At 56.1% G+C, this 23,730-nt stretch overlaps 11 protein-coding genes across 11 annotated transcripts; 7 read left to right on the forward strand and 4 right to left on the reverse strand.

The window, feature by feature from the left end:
- Window positions 1–179: 179 nt before the first annotated feature.
- On the reverse strand, window positions 180–1,993 carry LTR77_008784 (uncharacterized protein; the record flags this gene model as incomplete). Its single annotated transcript, XM_064806014.1, has 2 exons — window positions 180–1,823; window positions 1,937–1,993. The coding sequence occupies 2 exons, from the start codon at window positions 1,991–1,993 to the stop codon at window positions 180–182; spliced, it is 1,701 nt and encodes a 566-aa protein (XP_064655873.1).
- A 161-nt stretch (window positions 1,994–2,154) lies between these two features.
- On the forward strand, window positions 2,155–3,802 carry LTR77_008785 (uncharacterized protein; the record flags this gene model as incomplete). The annotated part of the gene is made up of 4 exons (XM_064806015.1): window positions 2,155–2,496; window positions 2,551–3,633; window positions 3,695–3,727; window positions 3,785–3,802. 4 exons carry the CDS (start codon window positions 2,155–2,157, stop codon window positions 3,800–3,802), a joined length of 1,476 nt encoding a protein of 491 aa, XP_064655874.1.
- A 1,647-nt stretch (window positions 3,803–5,449) lies between these two features.
- LTR77_008786 (uncharacterized protein) lies at window positions 5,450–6,983 on the forward strand (the record flags this gene model as incomplete). The annotated part of the gene is made up of 3 exons (XM_064806016.1): window positions 5,450–6,181; window positions 6,234–6,914; window positions 6,969–6,983. The coding sequence occupies 3 exons, from the start codon at window positions 5,450–5,452 to the stop codon at window positions 6,981–6,983; spliced, it is 1,428 nt and encodes a 475-aa protein (XP_064655875.1).
- A 929-nt stretch (window positions 6,984–7,912) lies between these two features.
- Window positions 7,913–8,742, forward strand: LTR77_008787 (uncharacterized protein; the record flags this gene model as incomplete). Its single annotated transcript, XM_064806017.1, has 2 exons — window positions 7,913–7,936; window positions 7,984–8,742. 2 exons carry the CDS (start codon window positions 7,913–7,915, stop codon window positions 8,740–8,742), a joined length of 783 nt encoding a protein of 260 aa, XP_064655876.1.
- A 380-nt stretch (window positions 8,743–9,122) lies between these two features.
- LTR77_008788 (uncharacterized protein) lies at window positions 9,123–12,008 on the reverse strand (the record flags this gene model as incomplete). The annotated part of the gene is made up of 5 exons (XM_064806018.1): window positions 9,123–9,934; window positions 9,983–11,437; window positions 11,498–11,756; window positions 11,814–11,899; window positions 11,975–12,008. 5 exons carry the CDS (start codon window positions 12,006–12,008, stop codon window positions 9,123–9,125), a joined length of 2,646 nt encoding a protein of 881 aa, XP_064655877.1.
- A 420-nt stretch (window positions 12,009–12,428) lies between these two features.
- Window positions 12,429–13,023, forward strand: LTR77_008789 (uncharacterized protein; the record flags this gene model as incomplete). Its single annotated transcript, XM_064806019.1, has 2 exons — window positions 12,429–12,695; window positions 12,745–13,023. 2 exons carry the CDS (start codon window positions 12,429–12,431, stop codon window positions 13,021–13,023), a joined length of 546 nt encoding a protein of 181 aa, XP_064655878.1.
- A 2,573-nt stretch (window positions 13,024–15,596) lies between these two features.
- On the forward strand, window positions 15,597–16,427 carry LTR77_008790 (uncharacterized protein; the record flags this gene model as incomplete). The annotated part of the gene is made up of 2 exons (XM_064806020.1): window positions 15,597–15,600; window positions 15,784–16,427. The coding sequence occupies 2 exons, from the start codon at window positions 15,597–15,599 to the stop codon at window positions 16,425–16,427; spliced, it is 648 nt and encodes a 215-aa protein (XP_064655879.1).
- Window positions 16,428–16,965: 538 nt separating this feature from the next.
- On the reverse strand, window positions 16,966–17,664 carry PNC1 (NAD(+) salvage pathway protein; the record flags this gene model as incomplete). Its single annotated transcript, XM_064806021.1, has 1 exon — window positions 16,966–17,664. The coding sequence occupies one exon, from the start codon at window positions 17,662–17,664 to the stop codon at window positions 16,966–16,968; it is 699 nt and encodes a 232-aa protein (XP_064655880.1).
- Window positions 17,665–20,460: 2,796 nt separating this feature from the next.
- LTR77_008792 (uncharacterized protein) lies at window positions 20,461–21,019 on the forward strand (the record flags this gene model as incomplete). The annotated part of the gene is made up of 3 exons (XM_064806022.1): window positions 20,461–20,584; window positions 20,730–20,959; window positions 21,017–21,019. The coding sequence occupies 3 exons, from the start codon at window positions 20,461–20,463 to the stop codon at window positions 21,017–21,019; spliced, it is 357 nt and encodes a 118-aa protein (XP_064655881.1).
- A 419-nt stretch (window positions 21,020–21,438) lies between these two features.
- LTR77_008793 (uncharacterized protein) lies at window positions 21,439–21,714 on the reverse strand (the record flags this gene model as incomplete). Its single annotated transcript, XM_064806023.1, has 1 exon — window positions 21,439–21,714. One exon carries the CDS (start codon window positions 21,712–21,714, stop codon window positions 21,439–21,441), a length of 276 nt encoding a protein of 91 aa, XP_064655882.1.
- Window positions 21,715–22,393: 679 nt separating this feature from the next.
- Window positions 22,394–23,722, forward strand: NBP2 (HOG (high osmolarity glycerol) pathway protein; the record flags this gene model as incomplete). Its single annotated transcript, XM_064806024.1, has 1 exon — window positions 22,394–23,722. One exon carries the CDS (start codon window positions 22,394–22,396, stop codon window positions 23,720–23,722), a length of 1,329 nt encoding a protein of 442 aa, XP_064655883.1.
- Between the last annotated feature and the right edge of the window lie 8 nt (window positions 23,723–23,730).

A 23,730-nucleotide genomic window follows, 5' to 3' on the forward strand; every position in this document is an offset into this window, starting at 1 on the left:
ACGTCATGAACAGAAACAGAAATGGCAGGAGCGGCCCTGATTCGCTTTGAGGCAAAACCGACCTCGCCTCATATTTTATCACGGGTCACAAACAGTCCTTCAGTGCATTTCAAGGTCCGGGACGTTCAAAACTCAAGAAGACTTTCACATGGCTACCTACCTTGTCCAGATATCAACCATCAGAACTTCCGTTTCTTTTTGACCGGCGCCTTCGCCTTGTCCTCCAAATCCCGCTTCAGCTGATCCCGCTTTCTGTTCGCTCGTTCTTGCGACGTCTCTCGAGGCTGCGGAGTAGGCTCTTTCGTTGGTGCACGAGAGCGCAGTGGCGATTCATCCTGGCCCTGGTCCTCCTTTGCGGGAGGCTCAGCCACCACCACCTCCTGCTGTGTGCTCCCCTTGACTGACTTGCCGCCAATCCTACCACCAATCTTGCCGATTGCGCGCCCCTTCGCTGGAGGCGGCGAGCCCTGCTCAGAAGGTGTCGACACTGTAGTTGCCGCTGTGGGATCCTTTGCTTTGCCTCCAATCGTGCCCAGCTTGGCTCGAGCTTTTGGTTGGGGTGATGCAACATCTGGCGTGGGCTCTTTTGGCTCTGGTAGTGTTGGATGCGGTGACGATCGTCCGCCCATTGCTCCAAGCTTTCGCGGAGATGCATGCGGCGGCTCGGGCTGTTTCCGCCCTCCAATGCTTCCCAGCTTCCGACTTGGTGGTAATGGCGAAGCTTCGCTGGTTTGCTTCGGCGGCGTAGGTGATTGCTTTGGCCGCGTAGGTACAGGTCGTTTGGGCGGGGCATCAAGATCATCTTCATCCTCTGTCGTGCTCTCACCATCGTCAAGGGCGTCGCGCTTATCCTCCATTGGGCGGTCGTTGTCGGACTCAACGGCCAGGGCATGATCTCTAGTCTGTTCATTGGCGTTCTCGTCTTCGGATTCGAAGGCACGATGCTGTTGCATGTGCGGAGGCGTAGCTTGACGTTGGAACATACTGTCGTGCATGCTTTCGTCTTCTTCCTGGATGTCGCCGCGTGGAGGTGGCGTTCCTGCTTTGACCTTGCTGCGGGTATTCAAGCCCGCGTCGTTGTTGAGACGCCTCCACCAGTCGTTCGAGCCGGCGGCCTCGCTCATAGGCAAACCTTGCAGAACACCGTTGAGCTCCTCATCAGTCAGCCCATCAGGATTGGGCTTCTCCACACTCCGCGCTCTCCAGCCACCCTCGTCAAAGTCCCCGAGTCCTTTGACATGTTTGGCCAACTGCTCCCTCTGACCCTTCTTCCGCGAAGTCTTGATGTTGGACGCTCCCGAAAATACCGTGGTCAAGTCATTGCCTGATGTCTCCAGGCGATCGCAGATTTTTGAGATTACTCGGTCCTTGTCTTGTAGCTCGTGGAGCAGCTGGCTCATTTGATGCTGAAGCTGGCTTGCTTGGGCTACCAGCGGCAACACGAGCTGCGCCTGAAGATGCTCAGCGTCCAGCCACTGAAGATTGATAGCCCATTCAAACGGAGGAAGGGGCTTGGGTAGTGCTGCTGAGACCTTGATCGATAGGTCACCATTATCTGGTTCGGCCGAAAGCAGCTGTAGAGTAGTATTCCGCTCGCGGTTGAAGGCGCTCTCGATCTTGCCGAGTAGGATGCGGAACTGCTCATCGTCCTGGCTAGGATCGATGCTACAGCCAATATCAACAGCGCGCTCTACGCATTCTCTCTTGCTCAGACTCTCTCTCCAGATCCTGCTGAGGTCGGAGATATGAATGCTATATCCTGAGCTTTCGAATCTGCATTTCACCAGTAATTTGGGGAAATTCTCCACCTCCAGCTGTAGGACCTGCCAAGATGCCATGTTGTGCGCGATGAGGACATCTTGGAAATGCAGTCTTTCAAAAGGCTCAAATACGTTGATCGCCACCAGACAGCCAGGCAGACGTGCGTGAGACTCACCTTCGCGACTTCAGTCAATTTGGCTTGACCGGCGGCGCCGCTAGCTGCGGCGGACATCCCCGTACTTCGGAGTACTGACTCGAGTGACACTTCAGATATTCGAAGTAAAGAACAAACATTCAATTCACGCAGAACAACCTGCAGTGCGACCCCGAGGACGACAGCCCAGCAATCTTGAAATCGCCTGAACGACCAACACGTCAACTTAGCGATCAGCGATGTCGCGCCCGACAGTCCCAAGCAAGCGTCCAGCAGACGCCCAGGAAGCAGCATGGGTCGCGGACGAGGACCGCTTCGTACTACAGCAGGCAAAGAAGAAGGCAGCACTGCGCGCGAAAGGAGGACGTGCAACACCAATCGATTGGCTGGCTGTCACGCTCGCGGTCATTGACCCGGAGAACAATCCGTTAGACGATGAGTTGGAGGACGCAGATCTGGAGGTGATAGATCCTGAAGGTGTGTTTGAGGGCCTAGACGATGGTGAGCTCGCGGAGTTGGAGAAGGGCATCGACACATACCTGGCTCTCGAATCAAGCCGAAGCAACCGCGACTACTGGATGGTAAGTGCCTGTTGATGCACTGGAGATATTGTACTGATACTGACAGGCTATTAGATGATGAAGACGATCTCCCAAGGACGGCAGAAACAGTCTCAGAGCGGCAAATCGACTGCGCGTGGGGTCTCCTCCGTTGCCACCGATCTGGACAAATTACTCGGTCCCAAAACTCTCGAAGAGCTCGAGAAACTGGAGAAGCAGATCAAGACGAAACTATCATCGAACGAGCCCATCGATACGGACTACTGGGAGCATCTTCTTTCAAGTCTGCTGACTTACAAAGCGAGAGCGAAGCTAAGGAGAGTCACCCAGTCGATCGTCACTGCTCGCATGGAGGGCTTGCGCAAGCAGCAGGTTGGGGAGGCTCAAGCGCTACAGCTGAAGCTTGAAGCAGTAGGATCTACCGAGCATGCAAGTGCTGGCAACGGCAGTGCACCAAAGGCCACTGACGGTGATGAAAGGCACGTGCTGGATCCAGAGCCTCTCTTGCGCCTGCGCACTGACGATAAGACGCTCAACTCAGTTGATGCTGTGCAATTCCAGCACCGCCTCACCGACGATAGGCGGAAAGTTCTAGCCCGCGGCTACATTGGAAAGCGGGTGAGAGGAGATCACGAGCTTCAGCCTCCAGCCAAGCGAGCTCGAATGGATGGCGATGAACTCACCGGTCAGAGTAGTGTGTCGCAGTATGATCGCGAAGTCGCTCGTGGACTGGGCGAGAACGAAGAGATCTTTACCACCGAGGAAGCAGTGTCGACCAAGAACCTGTCTTCCTGGTCGCACCTCTACCGGCCGCGCAAACCTCGATACTTCAACCGCATGCTGAAAGGCTACGAGTGGAACAAGTACAATCAAACCCACTACGATCACGAGAACCCACCACCTCGGGTTGTGCAAGGCTACAAGTTCAACATCTTCTATCCGGACCTTGTGGATAAGACGAAGGCACCGACCTATCGCATCGAACGAGAGCATGGGAGACGGCGAGGGCAGACCTTCGCGCCAGCTGGAGAGGATGATACGTGCTTGATCCGGTTCACCGCTGGACCACCTTATGAGGACATTTCTTTCCGCATCGTCGACCGGGAGTGGGACTATTCGGCAAAGCGAGAACGCGGCTTTCGGAGTAGTTTCGACAAGGTGTGTCACTGCAGTTGTGTTCCGATGCCGAAGTGCAACAGTGTGCTGATGTGTTTCGCAGGGCATCTTACAGCTGCATTTTCAATTCAAGAAGGTATGCTATTGGCTGGCGTGGACCCGAGTCGCTGAGCAAAGTATTGACTGCCAACAGATTTTCTACCGGAAGTAAGTCCAGGTCAACGGCCTGGCCATCATTTCTACAGGTGTCGGGGACGCAGCGAGCGAGCCCAAGGCATATCGACAAGGTCTACGGACAAGGCAATCCGAACTATTTTGGGTGACACTAGCACCGACTTCGACTTCGCGTTACTACTGGCCAGCGACGCTTGTGCTTCTGCTGTGCTCTGAAGAATGCGGGGATCCACCCCACACAGTACGTACGTTGCGGACCTTCAAGACATCCATTCAACTGTGAGAGTTAATGGCACGGCACGAATCAATTGCAGCCATTGGAAGATTTGAGATCACTCATCGTGCACATGCGCCTGGAAACACCACGATGCCCGTCACAATTGACAGGCATGCAACACCCGCTTGTCAGAATATGCTGTGCTCCCGCTGTCAGTTGCGATGCACTGCCCCATATTTCGACACGGCATATGAGTCCTAGTATTATTTCAAAAGCCAAGATTGCGTTCAGATGTCTGAGGTTCAAGGTTCCGCCCGACGGATGCCTGCATGTGGATGCAGGAGCCGGCACAAAGAGGCGCACGCGTGGAACATGGAAATGGAAGTTCATGGTGAAGCGTGACGGGCTTTGCACAGACTTTGGCTGCCGATGAATATTTATGTTGAGATGCTGAAGAGCGCGCGTAGCCTGGAGTCCCGAAGAGCTGGACCGGTCGTGGTGCGAACCTCGTCGAACGGGCGGTGGCCGTACTGCCTTTCTTCTGCTGCGCTCATGATAATGACAAAGCCCTTTCAGAACATTTCCTGGTTCGACCTGCCTGTCATCTTGGAACGATCGTGCTTCTAGAAGCCTGGAGCCGGCTTGCGAGATGCGTTTCGGATGCCGCCAACCTTCTTGACATTAGCGTGTGACACAACGCAGCTTCCGCGGATACATGCACGCTCGAGCAAGATATACCAATCGCGTAATCGTGTTCACCCAGCCGTGAGGATGCCAGAGGCGCGCCCAAGCAGCAAGGTAGGTGCCGAGCATGAGGCTTGCTGATTTTGCTGTAGCGTCGGCATTGAGTCAATGGATCGGTACAGGGTATCCCAGGTGTCTTACTTATCTGACAAAGGTGCGTGACCCGCGCATAATTCCCCGGCCACTGATGCGAGTGTGTGTTTGTGCTCAGTTCGTGCGGGCAGGTGCTTTCACAATGGGCGACATGAGTCTTCTGCCGCAGCTTCTGCGACCCTCTTGCAACCCTAACGGGATCCCACGGCCTATGAGGTGTGCGCGTGCACCTATGACCCATCTGTCAGCACCGTGTGTCGAGCGTACATTACGTTCGCTGTCCCCAGCATCAGCCGTTGATACACAGACTGACCTTGGCTTCTTGTGCTCGCCTTCCAAATAGGTTGCTTGAAGAACCCCAGCTTCGACCTGTTCGGCATCTCTCTTCCTTCTCTGAACCCATAATCACTTTACTATCTGTCGGTACTGGCAGGTCCTGTACACATTGGTGCTGGTGGTTGATCTCCTTTCGACCAACAGCTGCTCGACTACCTTACACTGACTCCGCCCTGACTCTCACCACCGTTGTGACGAACAACGCATTCACCTGGAGCGTGGCTCTTATCGACCCAGACGACTTCTGATATACCACCGGCTTCAAGTAAATCTTTGTAATCCCCATCATTCACAATGGGCGACTACAACGACGAATGGTCATTGTTCCCCAACAATACCGACTTCCACGCTACTACGAGCGACGATATGGTGACCGATCTCACCTTGGACCCACCCAGAGATCACATCACACCCCCCGCCTCGATCCACCGAAACCACTCGGTCGTCATTCACCACGCACACGGCCTACCGACCCATTATCTTCCCTTCAGATCGCAGGACGGACTTCCAGACTTAGAGCACCCAACGATGCGCCCTGCAGGATCTTCCCAGTGCGTCGCTACCAACTGGGTAGGGAACATGAACACTCAAGAAGATCCATATCTGCCAATGCCAGGGCTTTTCGACCATGCCCTTGACTACCATGACCCAAACGCGCAGCAAGCTTTGCCGTCGATCACAAACAGCCATGTCTACCCGACACAAGCATGGAACCACCAGAACATGATGCACGACCTAAATAGCAGCTTGTTCGGCGAAATTCCAGCTTACGCCTACGCCGAGCAGCATGCTACCTCGCCGGATGAGGACGAGCCACATCTTGGCGCGGAGGCCGACGACGAGACTGACCCAGCTGACAAGTGCTACGCCAAGCTCATCTGGGACTGTCTGAGCGAGGCAGACAACTACAGCCGCTCGCTCAAGGACATCTACCAGTGGATCATGGACAACACTGGCAAGGCTCGAGAAGGTCCTGCGCGCAAGGGCTGGCAGAACAGTGTCAGGCACAACCTCTCAATGAATCATGTAAGCATCTTCAGTCCTTTCATGTCATAGTCAATACTGACTCCACTACCAGGCATTCGAGAAGGTACGCACTCACGGGCCGGGCAAGAAGACCAGCCTCTGGCGCTTGTCTGCTCTGGCTTTCAAGAATGGCTGCGTGTGGTCTACGACCCGCTACCGGCACAAGCCTAACAAGCGCAAGAGGTCTCGCACCACGACCACATGTCTGAAGCGACAGCAGTCCGGCGCGAAAGGCGGCAAGGCCACCAGAGATGCGCAGCGTCGCCGGAAGCTCACCGAGCGCAGTCATGGACCTACGTCGGCTGCGCGCAGCGTTGCCCGCCACATGCAGCACCATGCTTCTCATCACGCGGAGTTCACCAACAGCCCGGACTCGTCATTTGCCAACTCGGCGACGTCCTCGCCACAACTGATGATGCAGTCGCCGGCGGACCAGCAATTCCTCGACTACCATCAGCCTCAGTGGACTGACCTGCCACCGTCACAGCACCCATACGACTACCCGCAACTGCAGATGCAGCCGCAAACCTACTACAAGTACGACGAACCAGCGCCTATCCCAGCTCCGGAAGAGCAGCACAACAACAGCTATCTCGACCACAAATGGCCAGGCCCACTCTTCGGCGACCAGGACTCCGACTACTCGTTTACCGACAACACCCCAGGCCTTACTCCCGACACAAGCTTCCAGGACGACGATGCCTGGTTCCCCGGCGATGAACCTCCTCACTCCGTAAGCATTGCGCAGCTCGCTTATTGATATGGTCAACGACTTACGATCGAACAGATGCCGCCGTACTAGCCTGCTCACTCATGCGTGGACTGCTGTGCACTGTACCTCCCTGATTGATGATTACTTTGTGCGGTCTTGTTGGACATATGGCGTTGGCTTGCTTTCAGTTCCTGTTGGATGTGGGAATGCTTGTTCAGGACTTGCTCAGGCATGCGAAGGTGTATGGAGTTCCGGGCGTTCGCAAGGACACTGAGAGCGGTTGAGCGGCTACTGCGATTGGGCTTATATGGGAAATCACCATACTGCAGGCGAACGATGACACGGGTTTTACGGCTTTTATGTTGGATGATGATGGCGTCACTATCATTGGAACTCAGCGAGCAGGTGCACGCTTGAGCATGGTATGTAAAGCAGATAGCTCACGATCAACCCAGTATTTCGAAAATCACTTCCCATCATCGTATCCCGGCCTTCGCTCCTTCAAACGACGAGTCGCATTTCCCAGCAACTGCTCAAGATACGCCTCAAATCAGGACCCATCCTTCGGCGCCGGCCGCAGGGCATCACAGCCCGTCCCTTGGACGTTGCACTAATCGCCCCAGGCCTGCTGACACGTCGGCTGTACACTGTACACCATTCCGGTGTTGGTGGTGAAGTACACCGGGAAGCTTGCGTTCTAGAGCAAAGGGCTGCGAGCGTCGAAGTAGCGCTTCTCATCGCAGTTGCTGTCACCCTGCGTTAATTGAGGGACAGGACCTCGAGCTGGCGGACCAGGCGTTGTAGTTGGCCACGAGAGAGCTGTCCAACAAACCTCGGGCTGCCTACAAGGCGGGGTGCACAACAAGGCGGCAAGCAACATTGCACGACCGAGGGGTCATGTCTGGGGAACGGCAACGAAGATGGGCCAAATGAATTGATCGTCCGTTTGTCTTTTGCGTAGCAGGTGAACATCAGCACAACGGACTAGAACGTATCAATCGTCAACCTGTGCCTCAAGCATGGCTTCATTCGAAGGCAAGGTGGTAAGGATACAAGAGAATCATCCTTCGCATGCTCTCGCTGACTAGAGAATGAGATCGCAATCACCGGCGCAGCATCAGGCATCGGCCTCGCCATCGCACAGATTCTAGCCTCCCGTGGCGCCCTGCTCGCACTGGCCGACATCAACGAAGCCGCCCTCAACACGGCCAAGGACTCCCTGCCCTCGACCCCAGACACAGCAAACAAGCACGCCGCCACCACCGTCCGCGTGGAGGACTCCGCCGCCGTCTCCAACTGGATCGAGCAGACCAAATCACACTACGGCCGTCTCGACGGCGCGGTAAACATGGCCGGCGTCTACCGTGACAAAGGCACGGGCTGGACCAACGTCACGGACGACGACTGGGAAACCACCATCTCCGTCAACGCCAGAGGCGTCTTCAACTGCCTCCGCGTCCAGCTCAAGCACATGGGCGAGGGCGGGAGTATCGTCTCTGCTGCGTCGGTGGCCGGGCGCATTGGAACGGGCAGTGGGCCTTATTGTGCGAGCAAGTGGGCTGTTGTCGGGATGACCCAGTCTGCTGCGCGAGAGGCGGGCGAGAAAGGGCTGCGGGTGAATTGTGTGGCGCCGGGGTTTATTGAGACGCCGATGACTGATGTGTTCAGTGTGAAGGCGAAGGAGACGGGGTTGGCGAAGCAGTGTTTGCATCGTATGGCGCAGGTGAGTGGTGATGTGTTGGAAGATTCTCTGAGAAGTGCGCGGCGTCAAGCGCTGTGTGACTTTCCAGCATTGTTGGCCTACGAGCGCGAGAAAGAGACGCCCGCTGACCCTTCTACAGCCGGATGAGGTCGCCAAAGTCGTCGTGTTCCTTTTGAGCGACGACAGTAGCTTCGTAACAGGCGCCAACTACGCAGTGGACGGTGGCTGGTGTGCTTGAAGTTTGGCGGGTGAGGGATTGAAGGGCCTGCGAGCCGATTGAGGAGGTTGAAGAATGATAATGGAAGTAAGAGCAAAGCCGTAAAATTGCATGGCAAATGAAGAGATGATGTAACCGCTGTACATACATCTTCGTAGCAACTGACCCACCCACACACGAAAACTCCAGCCTTCCGTCACAAGCAAGCATAAGTGGTATCATCCCTTCTCCCATCAAAACGCCGGAAACAACTGTTGAAAAGCAAGCAGCCGCCGTAAACGAAACGCTCGATCGTCGCTTTTAGTCGCACTCATTGATGAAGAGGCCCATGCCCGTACTGCACCATCGGCCAATGCTGCTGGTCATCGTGTGGTGCCAGCTGCAGCGCTCCCATCCCCATGTGGTGCTTATCCGGCCCCAGTCCCATCATCGGATTGGTCGAATGCATGTAATCTTGTGTGGGAATATTCATCATGCCGTCTGTGAAGTCGCGCCAGGCGGCTTGGCTGGGATAGGCTAGTTGGACGTTCTGGGGCATGGGAGCGTAGCCGTTCGGGTTTGGTGGTGGGTAGGATGGCATGTAGGGTTGTTGCTGGAGGTGTTGGGGTGGCATTTGTTGAGGGGCGTGGTGGATCTGGTGCGGTGGTGGTTGGTGTTGAGGTGGCTGGTTCATAGGGAGTTGAGCGGTGAGTGAACCGTCGAGGGACGGTTTGGCTTCTTGAGTGTGGTAGCTGTTGGCGTCAAATTGACCCATGCCCGGGTATGAAGGCATCGGAGGTGGCTGGGGCTCCGGATAGTAGTGGTTTGGAGGTGGGTAATGTGGTGGTGGTTGGCTCGCTTGCGGTGCGATTGGATAGGCGGGTGGTGCATGGTGAGACGTGTCAATGCTCGGCGTACGCTCGGCGTATGCTGGGGCGTAGTCGTTTGGCTGCGGATAGATGTGCTGCTGGGGAGGTGGTTGGTGCAACTGCTGTGCTTTCGCCAATGTTTCGGGTGATACAGAAGAAGCCAGGTGGTCCGCTGCCAGCTTTGTTTCATCTCGAATTTCGAAACGTTCGCGAATGTGTGACATGACGTTCTGAATGATAGCTCTGAGACGATTGCGCAAGCGGTGCCCGGTACCTATGTCAAATTAGCTTGTGGACATGTTACGCATACGGCGGAACAAACCAAGCAGAGTGCCAACATCCCCCATAACAGAGAGCCATTTCTCCATGTCCACCTCCAACTGCTGCAACTCGGCAGACGTTATCTGGTCTTCTCTTTGCCTCCACACGAAAAGCGTCGTGAAGATCGCAGCGAGGTAGTCAGTGGAGTAGTACCAGGTTGTGTCGAGGCCGATGATAGACTGCAGCCCGAGAGCAGCCGAAAGCAGTTTGCGACTCGCCTCGAGGCAGGTGTCAAGGTTCTTGGCATAGATGTCGGGAGTCGCTGTTTGTAGTGACGGATGGTGCAGAAGAAGTCGAACCTCCTCTTCTCCCGTCTGCAGGTAGAGTGCAGGGCAAAGGTCCTCGTCCACTGTTTGCGGGCCACCAGATATCTCGGGTGGCAGCTGCTCCCGGAACGTGTCCAGCTCCTTCCGCAGACGGTTGACGTTCATCTCATAGGGCACGGCGTCTGCTCGGATGGAGTAGACGGTGGCGTACACTTGCATCAGAATCCTTAGCAGCTTCATGCCAGGTATGGCAGCTCGAAATGTGCACTTCCGCCATCTGCTCAGCTTCGAAGGGTCCCCAGGGATGGTGTCGCTTAAAGCCTCCGGTATTTCAATATCAAAGTCTTGGACGCGCAATGGCATTGGCCTTCCCAATTTTCCACTGATACTAACATGGAGAACCAGGATACTCCAGAACACCCGCTTGCGCATCTCAATCCTGTGGAGGTCTTTTTCGCTGCCGCCAGAATGCCATGCGCTCGCAGATCGATGCAGACCCAGTTCCATGGCTAGACCAAGCACAGTGTTGGTGAACATCCATGCGGCACCCATGCGAGGCTGTTGACGGAGCTGGAGGCAGATCAGAGCAAGTGCCTGGACATGTTCGAACTGGTGGCCAACAATTAGGTCCGGGGCAAGGCTGACTGCATAACGGTAGTGAACGATGGACTGTGCTTTGCTTTCCTCTCTGAGGTTTCGTAGCCCATCTTGCAGCTTCATGATCGCAAGTACCATGTGAATCTGGACGACCTCCGGAGTTGTAGGCTCATGTTGGCCGTGACATACGCGGGTGATGAGTTTCATGAAGTCCGGTCGATGTAGGATTGGCGTGAAGACCTGGACAGATTTGAAGTAGAATTCTGCGTACATCTTGAACTCGTCCAGGCCGGGGAGCGGAGGCTTGTGTACGGGGCCACCTCTGCCGAGTGAGAGATTCAGGAAGGTCTGGTAGGAAGTTGGATCAGACGCTGGGTCGGTCTCAGGCGGTAAGAATTCGGCGAGGTCAAGAGTAAAACCAAAGAGCGTCAGCCGGGTCCCGACAATGGGGCTCAGCATGTCGTCGCCAGGTGATACGCCTAGGTAGTTGTCGCCAATGCATCCTGCGCGGAAGTCTGGAAGCACCGATACCTTCCTCTCCAGCTGGTGGGAGGATGTCGGCCGAACGCCAGGGCGAGCGTCTGACCATGACCCTGGATAGAGAAAACCGCATTAGTTCTATGGTCTTGTCTCCTCGTTCGGAGTGTACACACCTTGCCGTGGTGGATCCGACCATAAGGCACCAGCCGGCACATATGTGGATGGCTGTTTCGGCTCTATACTGTGCTCCCTCAACTGCTCTTGCAGCTCCGCCAGATGCGCCTTCAAGTAGTTGTTCTCCTCCTCGACCGAGTCGATGTGCCCACGCGATATGGCGCGTCCAGTAATCCGATCCGTCGTCTTGCATTCGGTGTCGGTCTGGAGGCATGGCGTGCAGCCTCCCGGTCGAGCATCGCAGCGTATCTTGCGGACCTGTTCGCATACGCGTCAACAATGTCCGTATCGCGTTGTCCAAGAGGTTGTTTTCACCTTGCAACGATCACATGCCTGCCCAGTCCTCGACCCTCCACCACCGCCAGCGAACCTCTTCCTCGTACTGCCATGACTGCTACTTGCTGTCCAGTTGTCAGTACACATGCAACCACAGGTACGTAGTCAGCAAGACCGCATGATGGATCTGCACCACCCACCTTCATCGCCCTCGCCTGACCGCTTCGAGGGCATCATAACATGGCACTTGCCGCACGCCAGTCGCTCGTTACTTCCCGCCGCGACCGTTCGCGCGATGTATGCTCGAGCGCACCCTTACACATGCCTCTGCATGCCCGTGTGCTCCGCGCGCTCCCAAGGGCCTCTGGTGTGCGAGCAGCGGGCGCGAGGGAGTGGACGGCACATGTTGCTATCAAGGGCGGCCTGCCAGCCTGCGCATTCCGCTGCTCTGGTCTAGCCGTTCCTAACCCGGCCCCAGCTTTGGCCTCTCGATGCTGGGGTTTGCGCCGGAAGCCAGGGAGATGCGGTCCGCCGGCCTGCGATTGGATCATCTTGACAACGATAAAGCCGTTAACGGTCGTCGAACTCTATGCGCAAGCGACGAGCAGCGGCAAGATTGAGCTCTGTTGCCCGACCATCATTCAATTCAGCAGTATGGAGAGCATCACGTTGCCTCATCTACTGGACCATCCATTGCGGGTGTGCCTTTTCAAGCATGTGCAGAACGCTACCTTCCTCCGGCAACAACTGCTCGACGGCAACACCGACTTCGAATATGCCTTCTTGGACGCCAGCGTACTCATATCGCGGAATCATGTACTGGCAGCATGCTTCAGGGCCATCAACGACATGCTCAATGACCGTTTGAAGAGCCGCAACGTCCACTCCGAGATCGTCTTCTCCTTGTCGCCCAATAACAACGTAAGTTTACTAGTCCAACATCACTGCACGTCAAACTGAGACATCCCAGATAGCAGAGTCCTTCCGACGCTTCGGCATCAGCAACGAGAGCACACATGTGCTGGCCATCAAAGTGGGCGGCGATGCTGCTCAGATAGAGGCTCATCTGACACAAAATGTTCAAGGCCAGCCAGCCGCTTTCTCAGACGAAGTCCTGGCAGAGCTGTGTGATCTGAACAAGATACGGAAGATCTACCGTATTCAAGGCTCGGCGAAGGGGAGTGAGACAATGGCGAGGACAGAAGCAGAAGCATTCGCGTTGGGCTCGATGGCTCTGAAAGGGTCATGATAGAGATGCTGCTCTGTCGCTCGAACTTAATCCAGGCACGAATTTAGCCAACGTTTTTATCATCCCGTTGCCAAGGTGGAAGAAACAATACGTCTCCACCGGGTGGCTGCCAGAGCTCTCAGATACATGATGACTACTGCTGGTCAATGTCTCGGAGGCAGGCCATCCGTAAGCACAGAAAGGAAAGCATAGCATAGCAGAGTTGCCTCTAGTCAACCGAAACGATGTCGATGATCAATCGAGCTTCCATTCACAAGCTCTACTTCTCTACATCGGCCAGCATGTCCCCAGTGTCCTTGACAATGTACTTCTCCTCTCATCCCGCACCAGTGATCTTTCTAATCGGCTTTGCCTGCCCGCGGCCTTTATCTCTGCGCAGCCAACTGACACTGTGTGCGTGACCAGCAAGACCAAAAGTCCGCACACCCTCTCTTCTTCCCGCACAACCTTGCCTCAACTCTATGCACCCTCCCGCCTGGTCCCATGATCATAACATGACCTCCGCTCTTGTCCCACCGTCCGATCTCGCTGCCGCTCTCGCCACCAGCGCTCCGCCGCTGAGACAAGCACAAGCGCAAGCTTGAAGACCCGCGGGCGCTCGTTGAGCGGCTGGAGCTCCTGTGACGTCCCTGACATGACTGACAACTCGTAGCTCCAGCGTCTTGAGCCGCGCATCATGCATGGGGAGTTGCTGCCGGGGGCCCGTTCTGCGCGGCCAGTATGCTGTGATGTGAACGCTCGAAGATCCATACTAGTCTGTAGCTCGCGCTTACTGCTGCTGTGTTCCTCTGTGCCATCCACTCGTCGTGATGCCTGTGCCCCGAGTCTTAAGACCCCCTCAATCCGTCCTGTAGACAGGCTGGCGGCTTCCGTCCTGGAGCGTGGGCTTCCGAGCATATCGTCATGGCGTTCAGAGGGCGGTCGGGAGGGGGTTCGGACGTGAAGCAGGGAGTCTGTGTCTTCGCGTCGCCTGTCTTGCGCTCGATCCCGCCGTAACGCAGGTCCAGTGGCATGATCGTTCGATGCCACCGCACATGGGTAGGAGTTAGGGTTTCGCCTGCGATCGTGACGAGTCGTGCCTGTGCGACCTGTTGAGCAGTATCAGGGGGAAGTCAAGCCTCTTCGAGCGCGTGGTCGTCGCTGGACAGTCTGATCGGTAGCACCTCATTGCCAGCTTACTTGAAGTGCTCCATGTTCGTTGCGGGGCTGTCTGAGGGTGTTTCTGGTCTTGCAGACGGCCGCGAGGGTGTTGTTGGGACGCACATGCGTGCTTTGAGAGTCAAAAGCAGTCCGGCCGTCGCAATCGGAAGCCCTAAACCTCCGCCCGATATCAATCCACCATTTCCCCCCCCCACCCTCCACCCTCATCACAACCGCCACGCACGTCAAGAAAAGGGCAGACATAGCGTAGAATAGATTTCCACTCACGCTGGATCTCCTCGTGTCACTCTCAAAGCAAACGGTAAAAAGAATGCCAGCTCGAACTCCAGAGCTTCAAGGGAGCAAAAACAGACGACCCGGGCTGGCAAACCCGGCACAGTGTCTCGTGTGGGATGATGGTTGGCGGCCATCCATCCGTCTCTCCCGAACACCCTTCCGCGGCGGCAACGGAAGTGGGGGGCGGTGCCGTTGGGAACGAAAGCAAGAATTTGGAAAGACAATATAATCACTAAAAACTCCGCCGTGACCGATGGGGGAAAGGGGAGACCCACCCGCCATTGCTCTTGAACACCTACCTGCTTCTCTCATGTAATATCAGCAGCAGCACTGCAAGAGCCTCAGGTGTTCTGAGGCGTTCCTGAAAGACTGTAAGATGAATGCAGAAAGATGAGCCTCAGGTGGCTTGTATGCGTCGCTGAGGGTCTTCTCAGTCAATCAATCGCAAAAAGGAACCAACGTGACCGTCAGGGAATCGAACGACCGACAAAAGGGCAAAAAGCAGTGACCCGGTGGCAAGCCGGCACATTGACTCGTGTGGAGGACTGTTGGCAAGACAGTCCGGCGTCTCTCTCACAGCCCGGACACTGTGAGAACGAAAGCAAGGATTTAGAAAGACAATGTAATATCACAAATTCAGCCGTAACCGACTTTGCAAAAGAAGATGCTCTTTCTTTGCTCCTGCTCGAACACTGCCTGCCATTGCAGAGGGACATGCCTTGCCATTGCTCGTGACTGCACACATACCTGTATTGCCTTGATTAGATAGCAGCATCGTTCTGGTAGCCTCAGGTTGTTCTGCGGTGTTGCTGAGAGTCCGTTTCATCCCAAAGGAATCAATCAGCGGTCCCACACAAGGGATCGAACCGCCAACAAAAGAGCAAAAAACGGTTGTCGGCAGCAGTGACCCGTGCTCAGTACAAAGCACACCTGACCTAAATGTTAGTGCCAACTCCCTGACCGCTTGGGTTGCAGTGTGGGTGGCAAAGCCACACCAACCCATCGCCGCAGTGACCGGAGGGCGAGAGAGTCTTTGGAAAAGCGCAATATATTACACTCCTGAAAGTGATCGCCAGTAGACCGGTGTTTGACCAACGAGCTTTGCACTTTCCCCCGTGGCCACGAACACGGACGATATGGGTAGGATATCCGTCGTGGAGGTCCACTGAGCAACCTCGTCAACTTTTGGAGCGATTCTGATGGTGCGTTGTTGAGATATCATCTGTTGGGTGTAGACTTGTTCGTCCGTCGCGAGGTCTTGGCGGCGTTGTGTTAGCTCTGCTACACTTCCACCACCATTTACAGCGACGCACCTTTGTTCAGACCTTCCGCAGCAAGCAACCACCGTCGAACAGCTCGTGAGCAGCACCATCGTCCTCCACAGCAGCAGCATTGTCCTTCTCGACAGCATCAAGGTAAGCAAATACCCATCGCGGTCGCTGCAGTGCCAGCAAACCATTGCCGCAGGTGGGAGCACCATCCAGCTCGTCCACCTCCACAACACCATCTTCGCGCATACCGGCGCAACCGCTCGAGCAGACGAAGCAGTGCTGACCGCAAGACCAATCACTGTAGTCACCCTCAATCCCCACCGCCATCCGAGAACCCCCTCCCCTCCTCCACCAATATCTCCCCTCGCTCCCACCATTATGGAGCAAATCAGCTACGACATGAGCTGCAAGGACGAGCCCGAATGGGCCATGATCCCAAACAAGGAGGAGCGCAAGCAGCAGCGGGCCGACATGCGCGAGGCCAACAAGAAGATGGACGACCTCGACCGCGCCTTCGAGCCAACAGTGCCGAAGGAGGCGGCCAGAGAGGAGGAAGGGCCGGACGAGATGGCACCAGAGAAGCCCAAGGGCTTGCTCAGCAAGCTCTGGCGCAAGGCGAAGGACAAGCTGAAGAAGACGGCGTCCCGAGCAGAGGAGAAGATGATGGGCGAGCACAGTGGCGGACAGGGTGCCTAGGGGGTGGGCGGAACGCGGAGAGGCGGCGGTGATGGCCGCAGGCGGCATCAGCAGGATGGGTAGTTGGGGCGGGCGGGCGGACCAGCGGTAGCCATCTCCAAATCGTGCCGTTGAGACGAAGCTAATCACCATGGCTGTAGTGGCACCGCAACAACAACGGCTGCGAGATGGCAGGGCGTCAGCACCATAGAGCAGATGATGCATGACCTCGCTATCTTGCTCTCATCTGAGCACATCCACCGCTAAAATCGCGGCTTTCCTTTCTTTCTTCCCAGGAAATCATTTGTGAGCTGTTCACTTTCATTCATTCCACTCTACTTCCACTCTCACTTCAGCTTTCATTCAAGAGTAAGAATGTAAGAATCAGGAGTAGCTGCACGGAGTTCTCCCAAAACAGCACGAGGGCATCCTTCCACCAGTGGGCAGCCAGAACTGTGAGCTCAGAGAGTGAAGGTCGAGATTGCCGACAGCCAGAGCATGGTGCACCCGGAGTCTGTCTGGGCGCACCCCAGCCTTGACTCTGGACCGACAGCAATCATCATGCAGACTTCCTGATCCGCTCGACCTCCGGAGAAGCAAGGCTGATCAAGGATACTCCGCAATCCTGGAGCTGTTTCCGGACGACCTTGGTATTGTCTTCACTTTTGTTGGCGAAAGCTGCAGCATCCTCGATGAGATAGGTCTGGAAGCCGTACTTCGCAGCATCCTTTGCAGTATACATCACGCAAGCTTCGTAGGCCAGACCGACCACGAAGACTTCCGTGATGCCTTCACTTTTCAACATCTCGATCAGCTCATTGTTGCCCAGCCTTGGGTTGCGGTATGGCGGGCCGAAGGCACTGTAGGACTCGACTCGTTTATCCTGGCCTTTTTCAATGATGGTCTGGATCTTTGACTTGTCCAGCTCAGACATCAGCTCGTAGCCATGACTGCCCTGGATGCAATGGTCTGGCCAGAGTGTGCTTGTGAAGGGCTCATCTTTTTCGTTCTCAGGGTTCTTCACCGTAATCGTGTCTTTGAATGGCTGCTTGCCTTGGTGCTGGCTTGCGAATGAGACGTGGTCTGTTGGGTGGCAGTCCTTTGTGGCAATTTTCACTGCGAATGGCATCGAGAGCAGCTCGTTCCAGACAGGTGCCAGGGCTCTTGCTCCTTTGACGGCCAGCGCGCCGTCGGGGTCGTCGCAGAAGTCGTTTTGGATGTCGACGCATATCAGCGCCGCTTTCTTGCCTGCTGACATGGTGTAGTATGTCTGCTCTTCGAAAATTGTAATGGCCACGGCCTCCCCAACCGAGCCCTCCCGCTGGTGCTGCTCCTACGCAGGCCGCTCACTGATGGCGCTGAGCTTGTGACAGCTTGTGGCTGCTGCTCCTTAGTGGTGTGGAGCAAAGTGAAGCTTCCTGACGCGTCGAGTGAAGCTTGCGCAGCCTCCCAAGTGGTGAGGTGGTGCTCGACAGGTGAGGGAGGGCAAGTGAAAGCCCGCCGGCTCGTATGCGGCGTCCTCGGGGGTGCTGCGGTGAACAGATGAGGGCCTACCACGCTCCTGCTGCAGTCGGTGGAGGCAGTATTCAGCGTTCTGATGGACCTCCAGCTGCTTAAAATACTCTACGAGTCTTCTACTATGGCCATCGCGCCCGTGGTGAGTGCTTGGGAGGGTGAGGCGGGGTAGGAGCGGTGGGATGAAGTCCGCCGGCGGTGCTGTCGTCGATGGCAGAGGCACTTCCAGCGGTGCTAACCAAGACCACAGTGCGATCAGACTATGCTGGACTTCCTCCAGTGTCCAATGGACGGGTTGGTGAAGAGGCCTCGCTGTCGCTTGATGGGCTGGAGAGTTGGGTGAACACATCTTGGCATGTGATGGAGCAAGCGCAGCCGAGCTTATCGTGACCGCACCTCTTCCACACCTCCTACATAGCACGATTGTATCTACACGAAAGATTCACCTAAACGCTCCTTACAAAGATCTACCGAGTCATTGATGGCCTGGCAAGGCACTTGCGCGATCTTTTGCTCAAGATGCGCTGGCTTCCACGGAGCGGCAAGCACCAAAGAACTGAGGGACGTAGACGATGACGACTCGGCAGAGCCGCCGCAGAAGTCCTACGCGCCTACCATGTATGCGCAAATAGTTGTCCAAGCGCGCCGGAGACGACCATGTTGATGCGGTAGACTCTAGAGCACCGAAGCCTCGACGCCTTCGCAAGCTCCTTTGTTTGCCACGCCTACACTTCCTCAGTAGCTTCGTGCTCATTGCTCATGGATGCTGCGAACTCATGTGTCTAGGTTGATGGCCGGTCTATAAGTGTACATGTATCATCTGGACTTGCGCTGAAGTTGTGCGGTGGCCGACGTCGAGATGAAGCACAACTAGCATTCAATTACATTTGCTGGCCTGATAGCATCGGGAAAGAACTACAAAGACATCGCTACGGATCATACTCGATGCCCGGAGCCTCTTTGGATTCAGATGCTCACCAGGCGAGCTCCACCTTTTGGGACACCCGGATTCGGCCATGGAGTAAGCCATCGGCTTCGGATGGTCAGACGAAGAGGAGGAAGTCCCAAGGAAGTCCCAAGGAAGGAAAGAAGCAAGGTTAGGAGATGATTTTCCTTGCTTTATATGCTATTTCAATTGGGCCACCAATGCGGAGCGAAGATGTCCAGAAGCAGCGCAGCTCCCAATTCCTTCCGACCTCGACGTACCGCAAGAAAGCTTAGGGCTGGTCTGACTTCAGCGAAGCAAGCAGTACTTCTCGACCAGAACTCCCAGCAGACCCGAACCCAGGCGGCCATGCTTGACCTTCTCCGAGTTTGGACAGAGAGTACCATACATCGGACGACCGCTTGAATGCTACTTTGGAGCATCCGAACCGGAGTCCTTGTTGTGGCAAGATGCTTCAACCTGCCAGGACTATACAGCAGAGCCAGGTACGCCGCATGTACGAGGAACATTCTTCCGTTGATCTCGCCGCGAGCAGCAGTCCCTCCAGGTTATGGCTTTCGCTGTGGTGGCCTTTCCTCCATCGTCTCCTCGAGAAGATGTCAGCATGGCTCCGTGTCAGGACTCGGGGTGTCATACTCTGAACCATATCTCTCTTCCAATCATCAGGACCTTGATGCTGTTCTTAGAACGGACCCGGCGTTGCAGCTGCTTGGTCCCGAGCCGGAACCTCGCTTTCCACAACATCTTGCCGTGACCGTATGCTTGCTGGTGCTGCTCTCGGATATGTCTGGGGAGTCTTGGGTGTGTTTTTGGAGGCCCATTCAGGCGTTATGTCTCTTCAGCTTAGGAGGTGATGTCGTCGCCGGCTCCCGGCGTTGCTCCTCGAGAAACCCCTAGCAGGCTTGGCACACAATCGCTTGCCTATTGCTTTGCTGCTCTTCCGCCCCTCCTTCCTTTTCGACTCGGCGACACCACACACGAGGTAAGGAACCCCGATTGATCAGCTCCACCATCAGGAGCACGAGGCTAACCAGTTCATCTTGCTGCTATCAGAGAGCACAGCTATCGTGAGTCACTCCCCTTCCCTCTGATCCTCGCCGTCCTTCAGGCCTCATAGTGCAGCTTCTGCAGCTGTTCGAGCGAGCAATGGCGGAGGCGGCGACGTCTATCATCCATTGCTCACTCGTATGGCTATGGGAGCTGCTCCGTGATGGTCGGACTGTCATTGAATCAATGCTAATGGATGATACAGAACAACCAAGCTACCACCGCTGTAAGTTGCACCCACCTCCGACTTCATGCGCCCGAGCAGAGTCACCTCTCCAACTCCCCTTCGATCACTCCACCAGGCCTATCAGGCTCTACTCTACACTCGACTCGAGACTCCACTGTTACTCGAAAGCAAGGCTGACCGTTATGGCAATAGTTTTTTTTTTTTTTTTCAAAAACAACAACAGGCTCTCTCTCCGTTTGTGGATTTTATATCAAAAACAACACCACCACCACCACCTCTTCCCCCGGACCGCACCGTGTAAGTCATCCCTCTCCGCCTTCCATATGACCCGTCCACTGACCAACTCAATCAATAGCATCATGTTTCCTTTCGCCTGGGCGTACTTCTCCTGGGTCTTCTCCTTCGCCTCGCCCCTGGTCCCCGTCCTGCTTCCGCCTCCGGGCCCTCCGCTCCCGCCTCCCGGACCTCCTCCGCCTCCCCCTCGTGGGTCTCCCCCTCCCCCAACACCGCCACCGCCCCCCTCCTGGACTCCCACCGACCACGGCACCTACCGCGACTCCCCTGCCCCTCCCCCCCTCCAACCGGCGCCACCGCTCCGACCTCTGCGTCCGCGCCTCCACGCACCCAGCCGCCTGGGAACCCATCCTGATCGACGCCACGAGCGACGGCCTGGGCCTGGGTGCGGCGGAGCGCGCGATCGTCCGACGCGACGACGCGGCGGTCGGCAGCGGGGTGAAGGGGAAGTGGTCGTTGGGGCTGAATGTCCGGTTTGCGGCGGATATGGAGGCGATGGAGGAGGAGGTGCTGAGCACGATGGATTGGAAGGAGTTTTGTGCGGAGTTTGCGCGGATGAGGATTGTGAGTGTTTCGCCCTTCTCGACGATCGAATGCATGTGATTTGCTAACGTCTTTCAGTGAGTAGGTGCTTTTTTCGGCGGTGTTGGGGCGGATGTTGCTGCTGTTTTTTTCTTTGGCGTGGCGTTGGGGTGATTGTTGTTGCTGCTGCTCTTGTTGCTGTTTGGACGACGGTGTTGGGTGTTTGGGTGGGTGGGCCGTCGCGGGCGGATGATTGTTGAGTTTATATACCCTGTACCAACAGCTGGGTGGCTTCCTTCTTCCGACGCATCAACGCTCTCGCATTTCGGAACGAACTTTTCAGTCCATTGAGGACTCTTTGAGGGGCTTATATGCTTAAGCAGAACCGGTATCGACTCGCCTTCAGACAAGGAGTGCTCTGACAAACTCTTGCCACACCACTTCTCCGAGGCCGCAACCCGCCTTATGGCCTTGACGAGTATCTCAACTAACCACAACGATCTTGGAGAAGCTATAAGTACCTACCCTCCATGATCTATCCTCCTCAGCCGGATGGGCCCCTTCATCTCCCCAATGGGCCCCTCAACCATCTCACCCTTCTGCAACACCTCGCACCTTCCCTCCTTCCTCCACTCCTCCGCCATCCCCCTCACATCTTCCATAGCATCTCTCCACCCCTCGTACCCAAGCTCACTCAACTCATCCTCACTCAAAGCCCGTGCCACCTCACTCGGACAAAATGTCTTCGGCGGCTCCCTCTTCGCAAGGAGGTCCTCGAAATGCTTCCGCAACGCCATTGAGCTGCGGCAATTCTCGCTCGCTACCAAACTATCTCCCGAGCCGTGACAACAGACCGGGGCTATCATGCAATGCAAGAAGCAATGCGATGCAACGTGAAGTCGGTGAAAGACGTCCACACCAAGCTTTCGCTTCTGGCGCGCGACTAGCGGCGAAGATGAAACAGCGGCTCGAACGCCCACATGCACGCCAGAATAGCTGAGAGCTTTTGTTTGGGTCGCCGCGAGGGCGGGAGGTTGGTTGAAGTATGGAGAGTTGGCGCCCGAGGTTGTTGATCAATCTTTCTTCTTGTCTTCATCCCACTATCAACGACCTTTTCTTATTGACGATGATGGGATGAGGTGAGGAGGTAGGGCTGACGCTGACCACGAGACACGACACGACACGAGACTTTGCCCCGCAGTCTTTTGAGAGGGGCTATTAATAGACGACGTGGTGTATGCGCGCGGCTCAGCGCAGAGGGAAGAGAGGACTCGACTTCAGCGAAGAAGAAGGACAATAATCAACACTTGATGACCTTTGGGACAATGGATGGACGTTGAGGGGTAATTGGGAAGACGCTGGTTGAAGGATACGGATACGGACCGGCTTACCTATACTACGACGGAAGACGGTAGAGAGGCCCACCACGACCGAATATTGAACGACTCGAGCCATAAAAGCAGCGCACACTCGAGAATGGCAGAGGTCCTGTCGCCGCACATGCCTCCTCCATCGCCTTCACCCAACGACTCGTCCGATTCCATTCCTTCAATAGCACAACCTCCACAAGCACAACCGCGACCACAAGCACGAGAGCGCGTACCCAGCTACGCTCAGAGCAGGATGTCTCAATACAGCAAGTCGTCGCAACGGTCAAGACCGCAGTCGACCGCGACGTCAGACTATCCTGCATTCACCTCGAGCCTTCCCTACGCTCAAGTGCGCGACTTCGCATACCCGCCCTTCCATCCCCTCCACTACGGCGCCCAACCCGAGTCCTCCGGCGCATCGACACCAACCTCAGAATTCCACCCAGGTCGCCGCTCCTCCGACCCAGAGAACCTACAACAGTTCAGCAACAGCTCGTCAAGCAGCGGCTGGTCAGCAGGACCCTGGGGCGGCGACGGCGTCATGTACGGCGACCCAGAGCACGAAGACGGCATCGCAGCCCTCCCCAGTACGAGTTTTGGCAGCAGCGACGAAACCGCAGACTTCGACAATGATTTAACGCTCGGCAGAAACAAACACCGCAAATCCAAATCCTACGCCGACATCACCGACTTCGAGCGCGGACGGCGGCGCGAAAGCGGCGGCGCCGCAGCCGCACGACGGAGCAAAGACTTCGCCGACCCGCACCTCCTCTACTACCCGAACCAAGCAAGCGACCCCGCTGGCCGCGAACGCCTGCGGCAGAGCAGAGGATACAGCAATAGCGGCACAGCAGAAGGCCCACGACGGGACTCCCGCTTCGCTTCCAACGCAAACGCGACCTCCACCCTCCCGAACCGCAGTTTCCACCACTCCCAACCCCCCGCCACCTCCTCCGACGAGTCAGAGGATCTAGACCCCATACCCCTCGACACCGAACCCAACACCAGCACGCACTCCCCTTTGCGCTCGTCCATGGGGCCGGAAGACGAAGAACTGTTCGCCGGCCCGTCGTTGGCCCTCTATGCGTTTGAACCGGAGAACTCGAATGAGTTGCGATTGGTGGAGGGGCAGGAGATCATGGTGAGTTATCGGCACGGACAGGGGTGGTTGGTGGCGAGCGATCCGCGGACGGGGGAGCAGGGGTTGGTTCCTGAGGCGTATGTGAGGTTGATTGCTGATATGCCGAATTATGATCCTGAGATTGGGGGGTTTGTGGATGTGGAGGAGGGAGAGGGGGAGGGAGAGACGGAGGATGAGACTGGTGAGGTTGCGGAAGATGAGAGAGCTGAAGAGCGAGGTCCTGCGGATGCAAAGACTTTGGAAGCGGATGAAGCGTCCGATAAGAAGGCGGAAGGTGTTGGAGGAGCGCCGTAGCGAGATAT

Source organism: Saxophila tyrrhenica (genome assembly GCF_035928015.1).
Source record: "Saxophila tyrrhenica strain CCFEE 5935 chromosome Unknown scaffold_15, whole genome shotgun sequence".
NCBI classification, from domain to species: Eukaryota; Fungi; Ascomycota; class Dothideomycetes; order Mycosphaerellales; family Extremaceae; genus Saxophila; species Saxophila tyrrhenica.